The 14,967-nt window shown below is 57.6% G+C and overlaps 1 protein-coding gene across 1 annotated transcript; it reads right to left on the bottom strand.

The window, feature by feature from the left end:
- Positions 1-632: 632 nt before the first annotated feature.
- Positions 633-8,053, bottom strand: WBP2 (WW domain binding protein 2). The gene is made up of 8 exons (XM_079796836.1): positions 7,942-8,053; positions 5,364-5,472; positions 4,103-4,238; positions 3,258-3,350; positions 2,529-2,663; positions 2,253-2,375; positions 1,742-1,818; positions 633-1,634 (listed from the first exon to the last, which is right to left on the bottom strand). The coding sequence occupies exons 1-8, from the start codon at positions 7,998-8,000 to the stop codon at positions 1,581-1,583; spliced, it is 786 nt and encodes a 261-aa protein (XP_079652962.1). The 5' UTR covers positions 8,001-8,053; the 3' UTR covers positions 633-1,580.
- Positions 8,054-14,967: the final 6,914 nt, after the last annotated feature.

Genomic DNA, 14,967 nt, shown 5'->3' with positions numbered 1-14,967 from the left:
CCGAGCTGGGCTGGCAGGGGCGGCGAGGCCGAGGCAGAGCCTGGCCTCCCTCCAGAGGGCACCTTGGACCCGAAGAGGCAGGAAAGTGGACACTCAGGGCTCGGCTTTCTCAGAGCTCAGGACCTGCCCAGGCCAAGCCCAGGCTGCGGCGGGGGGAGGTGGGAGGACAGGCCTGGGCATGGACTCGGCTCCTTCCTACCCCCCTGCCTGGGCACTAAGGGTCACAAGGAGGGCGGCTCATCATGTCCTGCGGGGCCAGTCTGGCCGGCTCCAGGGCCCCTCTCACGAGCTGAGCAGCTCCCGGGCCGAGCCTGGGCCCGGCCGCACTGCCAAGGTGGTGAGCATGTGGCCAGGGACACAGGACCTCACAGGGAGCTGGCCCGGCCTCCAGCCTCCTCTCCAGGGCATTGCTGGGCGGCACCAGCCCCAGGGTCTCGGGGGATGGGGGGGGGACACAGTTGCTGAGTAACCGCTGGGAAATGGAGACAAGAGGCCTTAGCTTCCTGGGCCCAAATGGGCCGGAGAACAAGGGACTCCCACAGGAGGGCACACTCCCCCGCCCCCCAGGCCTCGGAGCCGGACTGACGGCTCTCCTCCCCAGGGCCACCTCGGTCACACAGAGCCAGACACGGTCCAGTTACTTCACTTTTACTGCTTCACATTTTCAGCAAACAAATCAAGGTGCAAACAGGGTTTATTTCACATTAATATATTAACTGGAATTGTTTTGTCAAATAAATAGGGCATTCTCTTTACATAACCATCTCACTTCACGGCAGTCCAGGAGCAGGGGGGCAAGTCTGAGTGCACGGGGCACGTCACCAACCGGGTGGAAGCCTAAGGGGAAGAGGGCCGGCGAGGGGCGTGGGGCCGTCGGGTCAGCGCGCACCCAGGCAGGCCCGGGGGCAGCGGCCTGTTCCAGCCCACCCAGCAGTGGCATGCTGGGACGCACATGCGTTCTCCAGTCCCGGGAGCCCCTCTGGACGGGAAAGGGGCCGAGGGAAGCCAACCCCAGAAACAGGAGCCTCGGTGCCCGGCCGGAATGTCGCCCCCTGGAAGCTCATGTTAAAGCTCCGCACACGGGGGAGGCAGGGTGACGGCCGGAGGTGCTGGGGGCGGAATGTGAGCGGACGGTCGGGCGGAGGGGCCTCCGTGGCCAGGCCCAGGCCGCGGGCAGGGAATGTGGGCAGGGCTGCGGCCCTCGGGAGGACCGGAGGCTGAGGACAACGTGGCCGCCAAACGAGGGAGCTGGACTGCGGCAGAGGAGGTGGCCAGAGAGTCCCTCCGTGGGCAGAAGCTACTAGAGCAAGACAGGAACTGGGGGACCCCCGCACCCCGAGGAGGGCCCCGGATGCTGCGAGGAAGTGCGCTGGGCACGTGTGGGCCCGGGATGGTGTGGGGAGCTGGGGGTGCAGCTCCCAGTCAGGGGCCCCTCCTTTTCATCGACGCCCGTTCCTGGCAAGTGTTTTATAGTCAGACCTGGAGGAAGAACAAGGCCTCCCCAGCACCCCACCCCAGCCCCGGCCCCAAGGGGAGGGAAGGAGCGAGGATGAGTGATGAGAGGCAGGAGGCGGGGGGGTCTACTGGGTCTTCTTATCCTCCGGGGGGTAGTAGGGAGGGGGCGGAGGCTGGTTCTGTGAGGGAGGAAGGAAAGGTCAATTAGAAGGTTCGAACCCGGCCAAGGTCTCCCCACCCCTAAGTCCCAGCCACCTGTGGCCGCCCTGCTCCGTCCCGCACCCACCGTGGGCATGTAGACGGTGTGCGGGTTGTCCGGGTTGTAGTAGGCGCTGGCAGCTGCTTCTGCGGCCTTGGCTTCGGCTGTGAAGGCCAACACCGGGGATGAGCCTCCCCTCTCCAGCCGCCCCGGGGCTGGGGGTGCTCTCAGCCCAGTGGCCGCGCTGCTCAGGGCAGGGCGCTAGGACCCAGCTGTCCACAGCACAGCCCTGGCTTTTCCTTAGGGCCCCCCCCGCCACTGTCCCCCCCCCGCCACTGTCCCCCCCAGTCCTCCCTTCCGGGCACCACCCCGCCAGGTGGCCCGGAACCATCTGCTCGGAGCTGAGCAGCTGAGAGGCCGAGGCAGAGGGAGACCTGCCTGGACCCGGGCACATGACCAGCTCCTCATCCTGGGCCCCCCACTGCGGGGCCAGGGCAGTCACCACGGGGCTCCCAGCCAGCCCCCACCGTTCCGAGGCCCTTCGTGCAGCCCTGGGCCGGGGCTGGTTCCCCAGGACGGCGGGCAGCCGGGGCCTCACCTGCAGGAGTGGAGGGGACCTCGGGGCCGCTGACCGGCGGTTCCATGGGCCCCGGGTAGGGCGGTGGTGGGGGCTGCACGTATCCCATGGCCCCGTCCATCATGGGAGGTCCTGGATAGAACTCTGCTCGGCAAGAGAGGGACAGGGACCCAGTGAGCAGCCAGCCCCCCATTAGTCCTGGAGCCGGTCCCACAGCATCTCCCCTCTACACCGCCCTGGCCTGGGTGGGGCTGGTTAGTGGGAGGGTGAGGGGCGGGCAGCAAAGGACACACTCACCAGGTGGGGGCGGTGGGTAGGGGTAGCCGGGAGGGCAGGGGTACATTCCATTGGCGACGGGCGGGGGGAAGACATAGGGCCCGCTGGGCAGGTAGGAGTACCCATAGGCTCCAGGGGGGGCTTCGCCTCGGGAGGCTGTAAGGACAGGGAGAGAAGTGAGCTCAGCCTCGGGGCTGGGAGAGGGCCCACCCCTGGGAGGGGCGCTCAGGGTCCCAGGATGTGCACAGCAACGTGCCTTATCCCACGCCATCCGCTCCCCCCACACTTGAGTTGACCTTGGTCAGAACACGGCGAGGGGTCAGGATGGGGACAGAGGTCAGAGTGGGGAGGTCAAGAACAGGGGAAGAGGGAGAGAGAGGGAGAGGGGAGGGAGGCTCAGGGCTGGGGCTGGTGAGGCTGGACTAGGTGAGGACGCCTGTGCACACAGCTCCTGGGGACTTCAAGTGGCTGTCTGAGGGTTCTGGTCACAACCCCCCAAGCAGCTTAATTGTAGGGCGTTTGGATTTCATGAGGCCAAACAGCTTCGGCCGAGTGTCCAACCCTGCGCCAGGCAGAAGCCAGCCTTCAGGGGCAGGGCAGGGTGGTGCCAATCACAGGCACCACCCCACGCCCAGCCTGGGCAGCCCAGGCCGGGCTTAGCCCTGGAGTATTTAAAAACCAAACCAAAGGTAAGCAAACCCAACGAACAAACACACTTCACTGTCCTCGCCCGGGTTTGAGAGCCGATACCTTGCGAGGCCACCTGCAGCATGCGCTGCCCGAACTCGATGGCGCCCCCTGCCGTGAAGGTCAGCTTGTATGAGGCAGAGCCTTCCCAGCCACCTGAGGACGACAGCGCAGCCACGTCAGGAGGACACCGTCACGCCGAGACCGCGGTCCCCTCCGCCGGCCACGCCCCGCGGCGGAGGGAAGGGCTGGTCCGCAGCCTCGATGGGATGGACCGGGCCTCCGCCTCCGGCGCGAGCCCTTTGCAACCGGGCCTCCGCCTTCTCGGGACAAACCTGTCCTCCCGCTCAGCACTGAGGCTCTGCACTAGGGCCTCCCACCCCAATAAGCCCCTTCCCAGGAGCAGGCACCGTCAGCAACCACTGACGTTCAAGTTCAGAGCTGACCTCACCCTGAGGGGCCTAAGGATGGACTCCGGACCCTCTGGCCTGGCTCCCGCCAAAGGGCACCTGTGAGCCCCAGTGACAACGGAGGCTCCCGGGGCCGGGGGAGGGCCGGGGGCTGGGCAGAGGTCAAGGGCGCCAAGCAGGGCCCCTCGGGCTCCAGGGAGAGGCCCTTCCACACGCCCGGTCACAGCGCTTCCACTCAGCTCAGTCACTCCGCCGCGTCCCTCTCTGCCAAGGTGGTGTGCGCTGCCACCTTCCAGCCAGCACTTCCCATTCTGGTCAACCAACACCCACCTCCCTCCGCTGAACAGCTGGCGCCCGGGGCTGGGTGCTGGGAGCTAACTCGGAGCCGGAAGAGGACAAGCTGGGACGGGAAGGGACCAAAGAGGCCATCCCCAAGGCATCCCCTCTGGAAGCCCCACGGATGTCCCTAAGCTCCTCCCCACCCCCCGAGGCACCCACCTCCTGCCTCAGCCTTCACCGTCCCCTTGATGTAGTTTGCACCGAACACGGGCTGCTTGATCTCACAGTCCTTCATCAGGTAGAAGGGCATCATGAAGGACCGCATGGCATCCTTCCCCTTGGACAGAAAGATGACCTGCAGCGAGAGAAGACGAGAACCATCACCAGCCAGACCGCCGCCCCGGCCATCGCTTCCTGTGTGGGCGAGTCCACGCCAGTGCGGGGCGGGCAGCCCGAGCCAGGGCCCAGCAGGCAGAGCGCCCCGCCGGCACCAGCCCCTCCTGGAGAGCGCCTTTCACAGGGAGAGGCCAGGCTGCAGTCGCCAGAAAACCGTGCCACTCACAGGCAGCACGTGAGCAGACTGCTGTCACTTAGACGGCGGAGGAGGCGGCGGAGGTGGTGCGGAAGTGACAGGGCCTGCAAAGCTGGGGCAGAGGCAGGGGCAAGGCAGGGGGAGTCCGGAGGGAGGTCTGGCCTGAGCTTTGCAGAACCAAGAACGAAGGCGTGGCGAGGGCGATGGAGCCCAAAGGGGGGCTGAGGGACCCCTCCCCAGACTCACTGCCCAGACAGCAAGTCTCACACCCGCGCTTGCAGAACCATCTGTTTCAAACCCACAGCTCCAGTGACCGAAGATGCCACCTGACCCACCCGACATGGGCGTGGAGCCTCCCCTTTTGCTGCTCAATCCTGGGGGTGAACACGAGGATGCGATCCTCCCCAGCCAGGCAAGCCTGACTCGTGGGCCACCCCAGGGCCTTTCCCAGGACGCCCGCTGGTATTTCTCTGGAAGTCCCTGCCGCCCGGGTGGCTCTCAGGCAAGGCCACTGTGCACTGGCATTCCTCGCTCTGCAGGGCTGTGCCGGGTCTCGCCCGGTCCGGAGGCTGTGGTCATGCTACTGCATCCTGGTTACCATATTGATCACTCTGATGTGCAAAGGCCTGGAGGCTACGCCGACAGAAATCGAAATAACAGCCGCCTCTCCGCCCCAGGCCAGGGCACCCCAGCAGCTGCCTCCAGAACACGGAGCTTACGCAGCGGCAGCGCTGGGACGTGCAGGTTCACTGCCCGGTGCTCAGTTCGGCTGCACAAACAGCTGGTGGTTCTAGGACCCAGAAGCACGTGGCAGAGCAGCTCCGGAGTGAGGAACTAACATCACGTGGTCCAGAGGCCACTGGACGCACAAGACTGAGGCTGCCCCAAGACTCCCATCAGCCTGCAGGAGCCACGCCTCCAAACCAACCACTGCAAGGGGCGACTCACCCGGTAAGGGGTAAGGTAAACGGTGCCTTTCTTGGTCCCTTTGAAGGCCTCCGGCACATTCTTCATGTCATTGAACGTAAGTTCCACATGCTCATAGGACATGAGGATGCTGCGATGGGAAAAGAGAGGGTCTGATGAGACAGTCTGCAGCCCCGATCCGTCACCCAGGGACCGGACCCTCCTGGAAAGCAGGGACCTGGCATGTCGTCTCTTGAAGTTTCAACACGGCTGCAAGGAAACCATTCCCATGGCCATGGGAGAGCCGAGCGAGTGGGGTTCTACGGAATTTCCCAGCCCCACCACCCGCCGGAGGGGCCAGCGGCAGAGGAGCCGCCGGGCTGCGGTTATCTGAGGTCACGCCTATCTCCTTCGGAGTCCTTATGATAGGTGTTCCATTTTCGTTGTTTTTTTTTTTTTTCATATATTTTTATTGATTTCAGAGAGGAAGGGAGAGGGAGAGAGTATTAGAAACATCAATGAGAGAGAATCATTGATCAGCCGCCTCCTGCATGCCCCCAACTGGGGATTGAGCCCGCCACCCCGGCATGTGCCCTTGACCGGAATCAAACCTGGGACTCCTCAGTCCGCCGGCTGACCCTCTATCCACTGAGCCAAACCAGTTAGGCCAGTGGTCAGCAAACTCATTAGTCAACAGAGCCAAATGTCAACAGGACAACGATTGAAATTTCTTTTGAGAGCCAAATTTTTTAAACTCTTCTAATGCCACTTCTTCAAAATAGACTCGCCCAGGCCGTGGTATTTTGTGGAAGAGCCACACTCAAGGGGCCAAAGAGCCGCATGTGGCTCGAGAGCTGCAGTTTGCCGACCACGGGGTTAGGATGTTGTTGGTTTGTTTTTTAATCCTAACTCATAAACATTCTAAGACATGATTACACATTACAAAACGGCCGACTTCGGGGTTCCTTCAAACCTGGGGCTCGTAAGCTGGGTCTGCAGGGATGTCAGTCCCTGAAACCCCAGAGGTGATCCTGCACCTGCATTTTTCCTGGGAAAACCTATAGCTTTCATCACTCTCAAGGGGTTCATGACCTGAAGAGTGAGGAGGACTATTTTACACTTGAAATTTTGAGCACGAATTTAAACGCCAAAGACTGTGCACACATTCTGTTTTCAGGATGAGGCGTTTTCTGAAACAAGGCACGCCACTGTTTAGCAGCACTGAGCCCGACGCCAGGCAGGAGGCCCCACAGAGCGGACACGGCTTGTCCCAGAAAAACGCTCACTGAGAGGGGAAGAACAGTCCCGGGCGATGTTACCACATGGCATCAAAAGTGTTTGTCAGGCCAGGGACTGGCTCGAGCACGGAGACTACAAACTGGGAGCCACGTGAGGTTTCTCCGATTATAAGATAACAAAGTTGGTCTGAGTTCACGTGGTTCCATTTGTCTTCTTCCTCCTCCCAAATATTACAACTTCCTTCGCTGGGGAGGGTAAGCGGGAAGGACTGGTACTGAAAAAGGGAAGTACAGTTCAGAGAAAAGAGGTCGTTACCAGGAACAGGATGGCCTGGCAGAGGTCGTTACCAGGAGCAGGTAAGATGGAGAGTCAGCACTCTTAGGTGAGGGCGCTCTGACTCATCCAGCATTCCCGGAGGCGGCTCCGGGGCTGGGTGCTGCCCTGAGCCGGCTCCAGGCTCTGATCCACCAAATCTCCTCTGGGGACTCAGGCTCCTCCTAAGCTCCTTCTGCCTTGACCAAGAGCTTGGGGCTCAGCACAGCTCAACCAGGGCGGGCTGGTCTGATGCTCAAGGCCCAAGGCGCAAGGAGAGAGGGGCCATCCAAGCAGCCCAGACGCTGGGGGAGGGGGTTGGTAGAAAGAATCTTCAAGTTGGGAGACCTCTGCTTTGGGGAATGACCGAAGCCAACAGGGATGCAAGAGGAAGAGAGGCAAAAAACGGCACCGGGGCAGGAAATGTGTTAGGCGCTTGACAAACGATATCTATCTAATCTCAGCTCGGGCCTGTTTCTCGTCTGAGCAGTTCTGGAACATACTGGAAGTTTCACCTATTGATTTTGGAGTCAAGATTCCTTTCCTGGAATTCCACCTCTGTTACAGCTCTGTGATCTCGGGCAAGTTACTTGACCTCTCTGTGCACCCCCTCCCCCGCTAGATTCCCTACATGTAAAATGTGTATAATAATAGTATCTGCCCCACAGGATTTACGTATTCAATAAGGTAGAAGGGCAGTGCCTGATGCGTAGTAACCTAGTAAACGCCCAATAAACGGCAATTATTTTTGTCGGAGGCTCTTCCCATCACTTAAAAGTCCCATTTTCTGGGACAGGGACTCCAGAGCTACCCCCTCGGCCCCACTGGCTTCCTTAAACTTCGTCCCCGTCAGCCGCCCCACCCCCATCCCAAGCAGATCGTGGAACCCGGCCCCTCCCCCGCGACCCACCCACCTTCCTCCGGCCCCGCCCCCAGCCGTTACCCCCCCCCCCCCCTACACCGCAGCCCATCCATCTCCCCTCTTCGCCGATATTTTTGCCCAGCGCCCACCGCCCACACTCCTGTCGCCCTCCCTTCGGGCCTCCCGCATCTTGTGCAGCGTTTTCACCTCTCGGTGTTGTTGACGATCACTCCGCCGCCCTCCGAGTGATTCTTGTTGAGCGCCATAGTCTCTTGGAAAGAGGTCCCAAGACTAGCAACGCAGTGCGCTTGCGCTCCACTCGGCCCGCCCCTAGTGGCGTCGTTAGTAATAGAGCCAGCCAATCACAGCTCTTAGACGGAGGCTGGCCCAACCACCTGATCTCGAATGTCACGTGGTCAAGAGTTTACACTCTCTCCCCCTTCCGCCTAGTTTCGCCTGCATCACAAACAACTTGAAGACTACAATTCCCAGAAGGCAATGCTCCCTCAGACTCTCTGTATACTAATGAAGGATGCATTCTGGAACTTGTAGTCTTCCAGACCATAGGCCTGGATGATTCACTACCTTGCCTAACTAATCCTCCTGTGTACTCCCCACCTTGTGGAATGAATAGTTGGGCGCATCACAGGGGAAATTAATTAAAAAAAAAAACAAAAAAAAAACAAACACTGGACATCCCTAGCTGATTTTGCTCAGTGGATAGAGCCTTGGCCTGTGGACTTAAGAGTCCGGATTCGATTCTGGTTGGGGGCACATGCCCGGGTGGCAGGCTCGGTCCCCAGTGGGGGGCATGCGGGAGACAGCTGATCAGTGATTCTCATCATTGTTTCTCTCTCTCTCTCCCTCTCCCTTCCTTTCTGAAATAAATGAAAATATATTAAAAAAAAAAAAAAAAGCACTGGACACACAGAATGGGAGCTGTAATCTAAATCTGGTGTGTGGAGCGCAGAACAGTCACCTTACAAGGCATCTTCACTCCCTCAACATTATGGAGCACTTACTAGATGACTTTACATCCGACTTGGATAGTCACTGAGCCATATACATAGATGAGTGCAAGACCCAGTCTCTGTTGCAGGACGTGGTGGGCTGGGTAGCTGGCAGAGAAGCGTCAAGAAAAACTTTCCCTTCATGACATCAAACCCAGACCCTAGCCCGGCCAGCGTGGCTCAGTGGTTGAGCCTTGACCTGAGAACCAGGAGGTCACAGCTGAATTCCTGTTCATGGCCCATGCCCCGGTTGTGGGCTGGATCCCCAGTAGGTGGCGTGCTGGAGCCCATCAATGGTACTCTCTCATCATTGCTGTTTCTCTCTCCCTCTCCCTTCCTCTCTGAAATCAATAAAAAAAGCAAAAAACAAACAAAACAATTTTTTTTAAAAAAAGCAACCCAGACCCCAACAGGTGGGCGGTGAGAATCTCCGTGTTCTCCCCACCAAATTCACTGTCCCGTGTCCCACCTCATTGCCGCCTTCACCACAACTGGCCTCCAGGTGGCACTGCTCCCTCTAGAATGTTCTGGCTTTGTGGTCCAGCCGGTCCCCGCAGCGTTCTGGCTGGATGATTTTAACCAGGCTGAATGAAATTAGAAAAAAAAAGAAAAAGAAAAAGAAATTAGGCACAATGTGGGGCTAGCAGCTTACAAAATAGGGCTGATTTGTTTTAGCTTGTGACTTAGCATTGGGTGGCCCTACTGGGCACCTGTAGTTAGTCAACTCCCCCACCTCGAGGGGGACTTTTAAGGGGGAATGTGAGCATCTCACCCCCGCGTGGAGGTGCTGGTGCATCATTCATCCTAAGGGCTCAGAGTTTCATTCCAGACAAACAGCTGATTTCCTGGCACGTGGTGGCCAGTCTTGGGGTCCACCTACTTAATTTAACTTTTTTCTTTTTTAGTCCTCACCAGAGGATATATATATTTTTTTTTCACCAAAGGATATTTTTCCATTGAGTTTTAGAGAGAGAGCGTGGAAGAGAGAGGGAACGACAGAGAGAAATATTGACGTGAGAGAAACACATTGATTGGTTGCCTCCTGCACGAGCCCTGCCCTGGTCTGTGCTGGTCTGCTCTGGCACCTTCAGTGTTTCAGTTCTAGCCAGAGAATGCCGTCTTTGGTGGAAAGGGAAAGTGTTCTCACAGCCGCAGGGGACCAGGCTTATAGAGACAGAAGTCCCCGCCCCTGGTCCCTGATTGGTCCATTCTCATGCAAATGAGGACACCAAATCCCAACAGTTGTGTTTTGTTTTTTGTGGGTTTTTTAAAAAAGATTTTTTATTTTTATTTTGAGAGAGAGAGAGAGAGAGAGAGAGAGAGAGAGAGAGAAGAGAGAAAGAAACACTGATGTGAGTCTGAGACATCCATCTGCTGCTCTCTGCACGCCCCCTACCAGGGACCAAACCCCAAACCCGGGCATGTGCCCTGAGCAGGAATCAAAGGGGCATGGGACGGCGCCCAACCAACTGAGCCACCCCGTCAGGGCCTTTTCTTTTTCTTTTTAAAAAGAACAGTGTATTGATTTTTAGAGACAGAGGAAGGGAGAAGAGCCTCACACCCATCCGAGGCCTCTTTCTGACAAGCAACCTTTTGGTGCACCAGCTCCCAACGGTGGCCCAACAGGCGCTGTCCTGATTGGTCAGAATGGAGCCGCTCTGATTGGTCAGTGATGAAGATGGGCTGTAGCTGTGCAGCTCCAATTGGCTGGGGGAGCCTCAGTCCCACTAGTAGAAACAGGGTCCCAGGAGCCCCTCTACACGGGCTGGCTCCTCTGGCAGAAGCTCCTTGCAGGCAGACAGCTCAGTGCTGGCTTCTTCCCAAAGCGCAGTTTGCGTGAGAGGCCCTGCTGTAGAGAAATGGCTGCTAGGCTCTTTATTTTATTTTATTTTATTTTATTTTATTTTATTTTATTTTATTTTATTTTATTTTATTTTATTTTATATTTTATATTTTATTTTATTTTATTTTATTTATTTATTTTATTTTATTTTATTTTATTTATTTTATTTTTTATTATTTTATTTTATTTTATTTTATTTATTTTATTTTATTATTTTATTTTATTTTATTTTATTTTATTTTATTTTATTTTTTTGGAGCCCAGTTACCCACCAGGAGCCCTTTTTAGTAGCTATCGTATTTCTCAGGGTCTAAACTAACAGACACAATCCTGAATACACAGTGCTGTGGCCACACTGAGGTCTCCCGACCGGAGGGGAAATGTGATAAGGAGGAAGTCGGAGTGGAGAGAGATAGCAGGCTTAGCGGATTCCGGCTTAAATGGCCAACTTTTGCAAATTTTATAAAAACACATCCTTAGGGCTGCTCCCAGGCCGTGGAGGGCCGGGCGGTTCCCAGCACCCACACCAGTCGGCTCAGGGGCAGTTCATTGCTGATCCAAGTCTGTGGCAAAAGCCCCCGTCTGGGCCCAGGCCTCAGAGCTCAGACCTCTCCTGCCTTCTAGTCCACACAGGCTGTTTCCAGAAATGGCCGCTTTTTGTTAAGCTGTAAGTACTCTTCTTCCCCAGACCCAAGCATCTTGAGGTGTGCTAAGAAGGGGTGTGAGTATGCCTGAGAAACACTGCTCCCCCCCCCGCCCCCCGACAGGGCAGCCAGGTGGGGTCCAAGGTGAGAGAGCCCCTGGACCCTCCTGACCCCGAAGAAGCTTCATCTCTTTGCCTCAGTGAGCAGAACAAATATCATGTGTGCTGAACAAATAATCACTCTTCTTTGTATGCCAAGACCTCAAAAAGGTGGAGAAGCCATGTGCCGGGGCGTGGCTTTCCGCGGTGGGCAGTGAGACTTGAGCAGAGCAAGGACGACGGGCCAGATTCAGAAGGTCACCAGGGAGGAAAGCCTGGGTGCCTAGCACCGGCCAGTTGTAGGGGGGACCTCGCCCCCAAGGGACCTTTCTGCCCTAGCATACCTGTGGTCACAGGCTTAGACCTCCGCACCTTTCCGCCCTAGCGATAACCTCTAGGCCTCAGTGGTATTTCAGCTCCAGGCCCAGAAGAGCAGCAAAACCAGACCAGCTACACCAAGGCTGACCTCAGGACTAACCGCATTGGCTAAGGACCCCTGACCTGGAGACCAGCAGCCTGCAAGGACACACCTGGAAAGCTACGGATCTTCCCCGGGACCTCCCCTAAAATCTGCACCCTTAAATCCTCAGGACGGAGGACCCAGTGCCTCTCCCTCCCGGGAGCAGGCCCTCACCTCTCTCCACCCTCTCCCTGTCCCCCTTCCTCACTCCCCAGCTCCCAGGGCCTTCCTGTGCCTCTGTAACTGCTTCCTAAGGCCACTTCTTCCAGGAATGACTTCTCCTCTGGGATTTTCCCAGTCAATGTTCTCTTACAGTTGGGGTCTTGGCTCTGAATTCTTTCCCAGCCCGAGCCCAGGTCCCGAGGTTGCTGGACCCAGGTGGGTCTGACCCCGCCCGTCTCACGCCCGCTGCCCTTCCTGCTGCCGCCAACATTCCCTTGTGTTTAAACTTTGACCCGCAGCAAGCAATACATTTTATAGCGAGACCCATACGCCCGGGTGCGTATCTTAAGTGCAAAGAAAGAGTGAAAATCAGCTGGACAAGCAAACAGCCTGCATCGCCCCGGCTGGGAGGGGAGACGCAGGCAGAGCCCCAGCCACGCTGCAGGGGACCCCCTTCTCCCGAGGTCACGCAGCAGTGGTCAGAGGTCATGAGGACCCCCTCCCTCAGCGACTGCTGCTTTCTTACCAGAAATGCCCCAGGCAGGCTTGGCAATTCCTCGCCATTAGGGGGTGCCCCCTGCTAAACTGCAGCACCCAACGCTCGTGAATCCCGCTGCTTCTAATCCCTGCTCAGGGCCAGCAGCCCCCTCCCCCCTCCCAGGACCGGCCTAACCCTCACTTCCTGTGGACCCTGCTCAGAACCCTCCAGAACCCACACCTGACTAAGACTACTTCCCGCCTCCCTCCGGTGGGCCGCGGGCCATCCTGGGGTGAACTGTCCGGGAGCCACTGTTTGGCCAGAGGAGACCGGGCGCCTGACCAGACAGGTGGATGGTGGGGAGCTCATTCCCAGAAACACGCTTCATGCCGTGAAGGTTTATCGAAAAATCGCTTAAGGTTTAAGTGCTTAAGCTATTTCCCCCCAAAAGGAGACTGGATTACATCAGCTAAAAAAAAAAAAAAAAAAGCTGTGCGTTTGGGACAAGTTTTATTTTATATTGTTCTCCAATATTCTCTATTCTACTTTGTTATTTTAAAAACTTGCTAATGGTTAGGCACTGAAGAGGTTTTGCAATCCTCGTCTTGAAAGCCCCCTTCCCGTTCCAGAAGAAAGGACGGGGTGGGCTGGGGGGAGGGGGCGGGGGGAGGAGAAGAGCACCCACTCGATGGGACCTGTGTTCCTGGAGCTGAATCTGCCCCATATTTATGGCTCCCCAGGCCGCGTGCTGAAGGGCGGGCCAGTGTGGCTTACGTAGTTCTCGACCTCTGGGGGTGGCAGGATCATTTATTTATTTATTTATTTATTAAATATATTTTATTGATTTTTTGCAGAGAGGAAGAGAGAGGGATAGAGAGTTAGAAACATCGATGAGAGAGAAACATCGATCAGCTGCCTCTTGCACACCCCCTACTGGGGATGTGCCCGCAACCAAGGTATATGCCCTTGACCGGAATCGAACCTGGGACCCTTGAGTCCGCAGGCCGACGCTCTATCCACTGAGCCAAACTGGTTTCGGCAGGATCATTTATTTTTTAAAACATATTTTTATTGATATCAGAGAGGAAGGGAGAGGGAGAGAGAGAGAGAATCATCAATGATGAGAGAGAATCACTGATGGGCTACCTCCTGCATGCCCCCCCCCCCCCACTGGGGATCGAGCCCACAACCCAGGCATGTGCCCTTGACCGGGAATCGAACCGCGACCTCCCGGTCATAGGCCGACGTTCAACCACTGAGCCACACCGGCCAGGCAGGGTCATTCTTTAGATATGCCCTTAGTTTTCCTCTTCCCTCGGTAGGAGACTCGAGAGACTGACAGGCATTTTCCGGAGGACAGCAGAGAGCGCGGCCAGGATCGCCACTGTGGCCGGCCAACCTCCCGGCGCTGACGGCCTGGGACAGACGCTCCCTCGCGGCCGCGGCAGGAACAGGTCTGGCCAACACCTTGATTTCGGTCTCCTGGCCTCCAGACTGCGCGACAGTAACTGGGGTGGGGTGGGGGGGGCGGGCAGCCTGTAGGACAGAGAGGAGAGGCGCGAGGGAGGCAGGCCGTTCTGGAGGGACGGAGCCCCGTCAGGATTCTGGACTTTTCCTGGGAGCCCTGGGGAGCCTCAGCAGGCTTTCACCCGGGGAAGCAATGCAATCCGACTTGAAAGTGGGAAGTCACTCTGCAATTTAGCTGAGAAATGGGTTTAAGGAAAGAAAAGAGGGTGAGAGGGGCCGAGGCTACCCTGTCTGCATCTTTCCGGGTAGATGGAGAGGAGCACCCCCAACTCTGGGAAGGGGGACTAGCCGGGAGGGGTCCAGGCCCCCAGGCGCCTGTCCGAGGCCTCCTTCCCTGAGCGCCTCCACGGGGCTCCGCAGGGCTGGCTCCCGGGGCGACGCCCGCCTCTTCCCGGCTCTGTGGGCCTTGGAGGCAGAGAGGAGCCGGACAGCAGGTCTGTGTAAACACTCCTCGCGGATGGCTCAGAACCGGCCTGCGGCTACATCTGGGGAAATGGAACTTGACAGAGCCAGGAGGTCTGGACCGGGAACCTCGGGGTGGGGCTCATCTCCATAGCAACCAGAAACAGCCCCCGCCGTGCCCTGGCTCTGCCTCCGGATGGAGAAGCAAGGGACTTGTGTTACCGAAATACCCAGGGCCAACGTGACCCGCCCCGAAATAGCTCCCTTCCACCTCACCAGGGCCTCTCCTGGCAGCGGCCACTCTGCCCGCAGCGCAGCCAACTGTCCACAGAACGCCGGACGTGAGGGTCACCGAGTTTCTCTCTCTCCCCGGCTGCGTGAAACAATCCGGTGCATCCTGCATGAATTTGCTCCAGAACCCTCAGGTCCAAGAAATGCCAACTGTGGTCTTTTCTTCTAAATAAAAGTTTATTATGAGCTGCCCTTTGTCAAGAGGGTAAGACCTTCGACCGCAGGCACCTCTGGAGGTGGCGCTGTGTCTCCCAGCTCAGCAGAGCGGTACTCTGGGTTGGCACGGCGCCACGGGACAGAGATCTGTCCTGGTGTGAG

This window comes from Cnephaeus nilssonii, assembly GCF_951640355.1.
Source record: "Cnephaeus nilssonii genome assembly, chromosome: 19".
In the NCBI taxonomy this organism is placed as follows: Eukaryota; Metazoa; Chordata; class Mammalia; order Chiroptera; family Vespertilionidae; genus Cnephaeus; species Cnephaeus nilssonii.
This window is presented reverse-complemented; position numbering and strand designations above follow the sequence as displayed.

What these genes read in the sequence shown, in the direction of transcription:
- WBP2 (XM_079796836.1), bottom strand. Translation starts at nt 8,000, where the DNA reads ATGGCGCTCAACAAGAATCACTCGGAGGGCGGCGGAGTGATCGTCAAC. An exon ending in GCTGCAGGTGGCCTCGCAAG is followed by an intron (nt 2,664 to 3,257) that starts GTATCGGCTCTC and finishes CTGTCCTTACAG; the next exon opens with CCTCCCGAGGCGAAGCCCCC. An exon ending in CTACCCACCGCCCCCACCTG is followed by an intron (nt 2,376 to 2,528) that starts GTGAGTGTGTCC and finishes CTTGCCGAGCAG; the next exon opens with AGTTCTATCCAGGACCTCCC.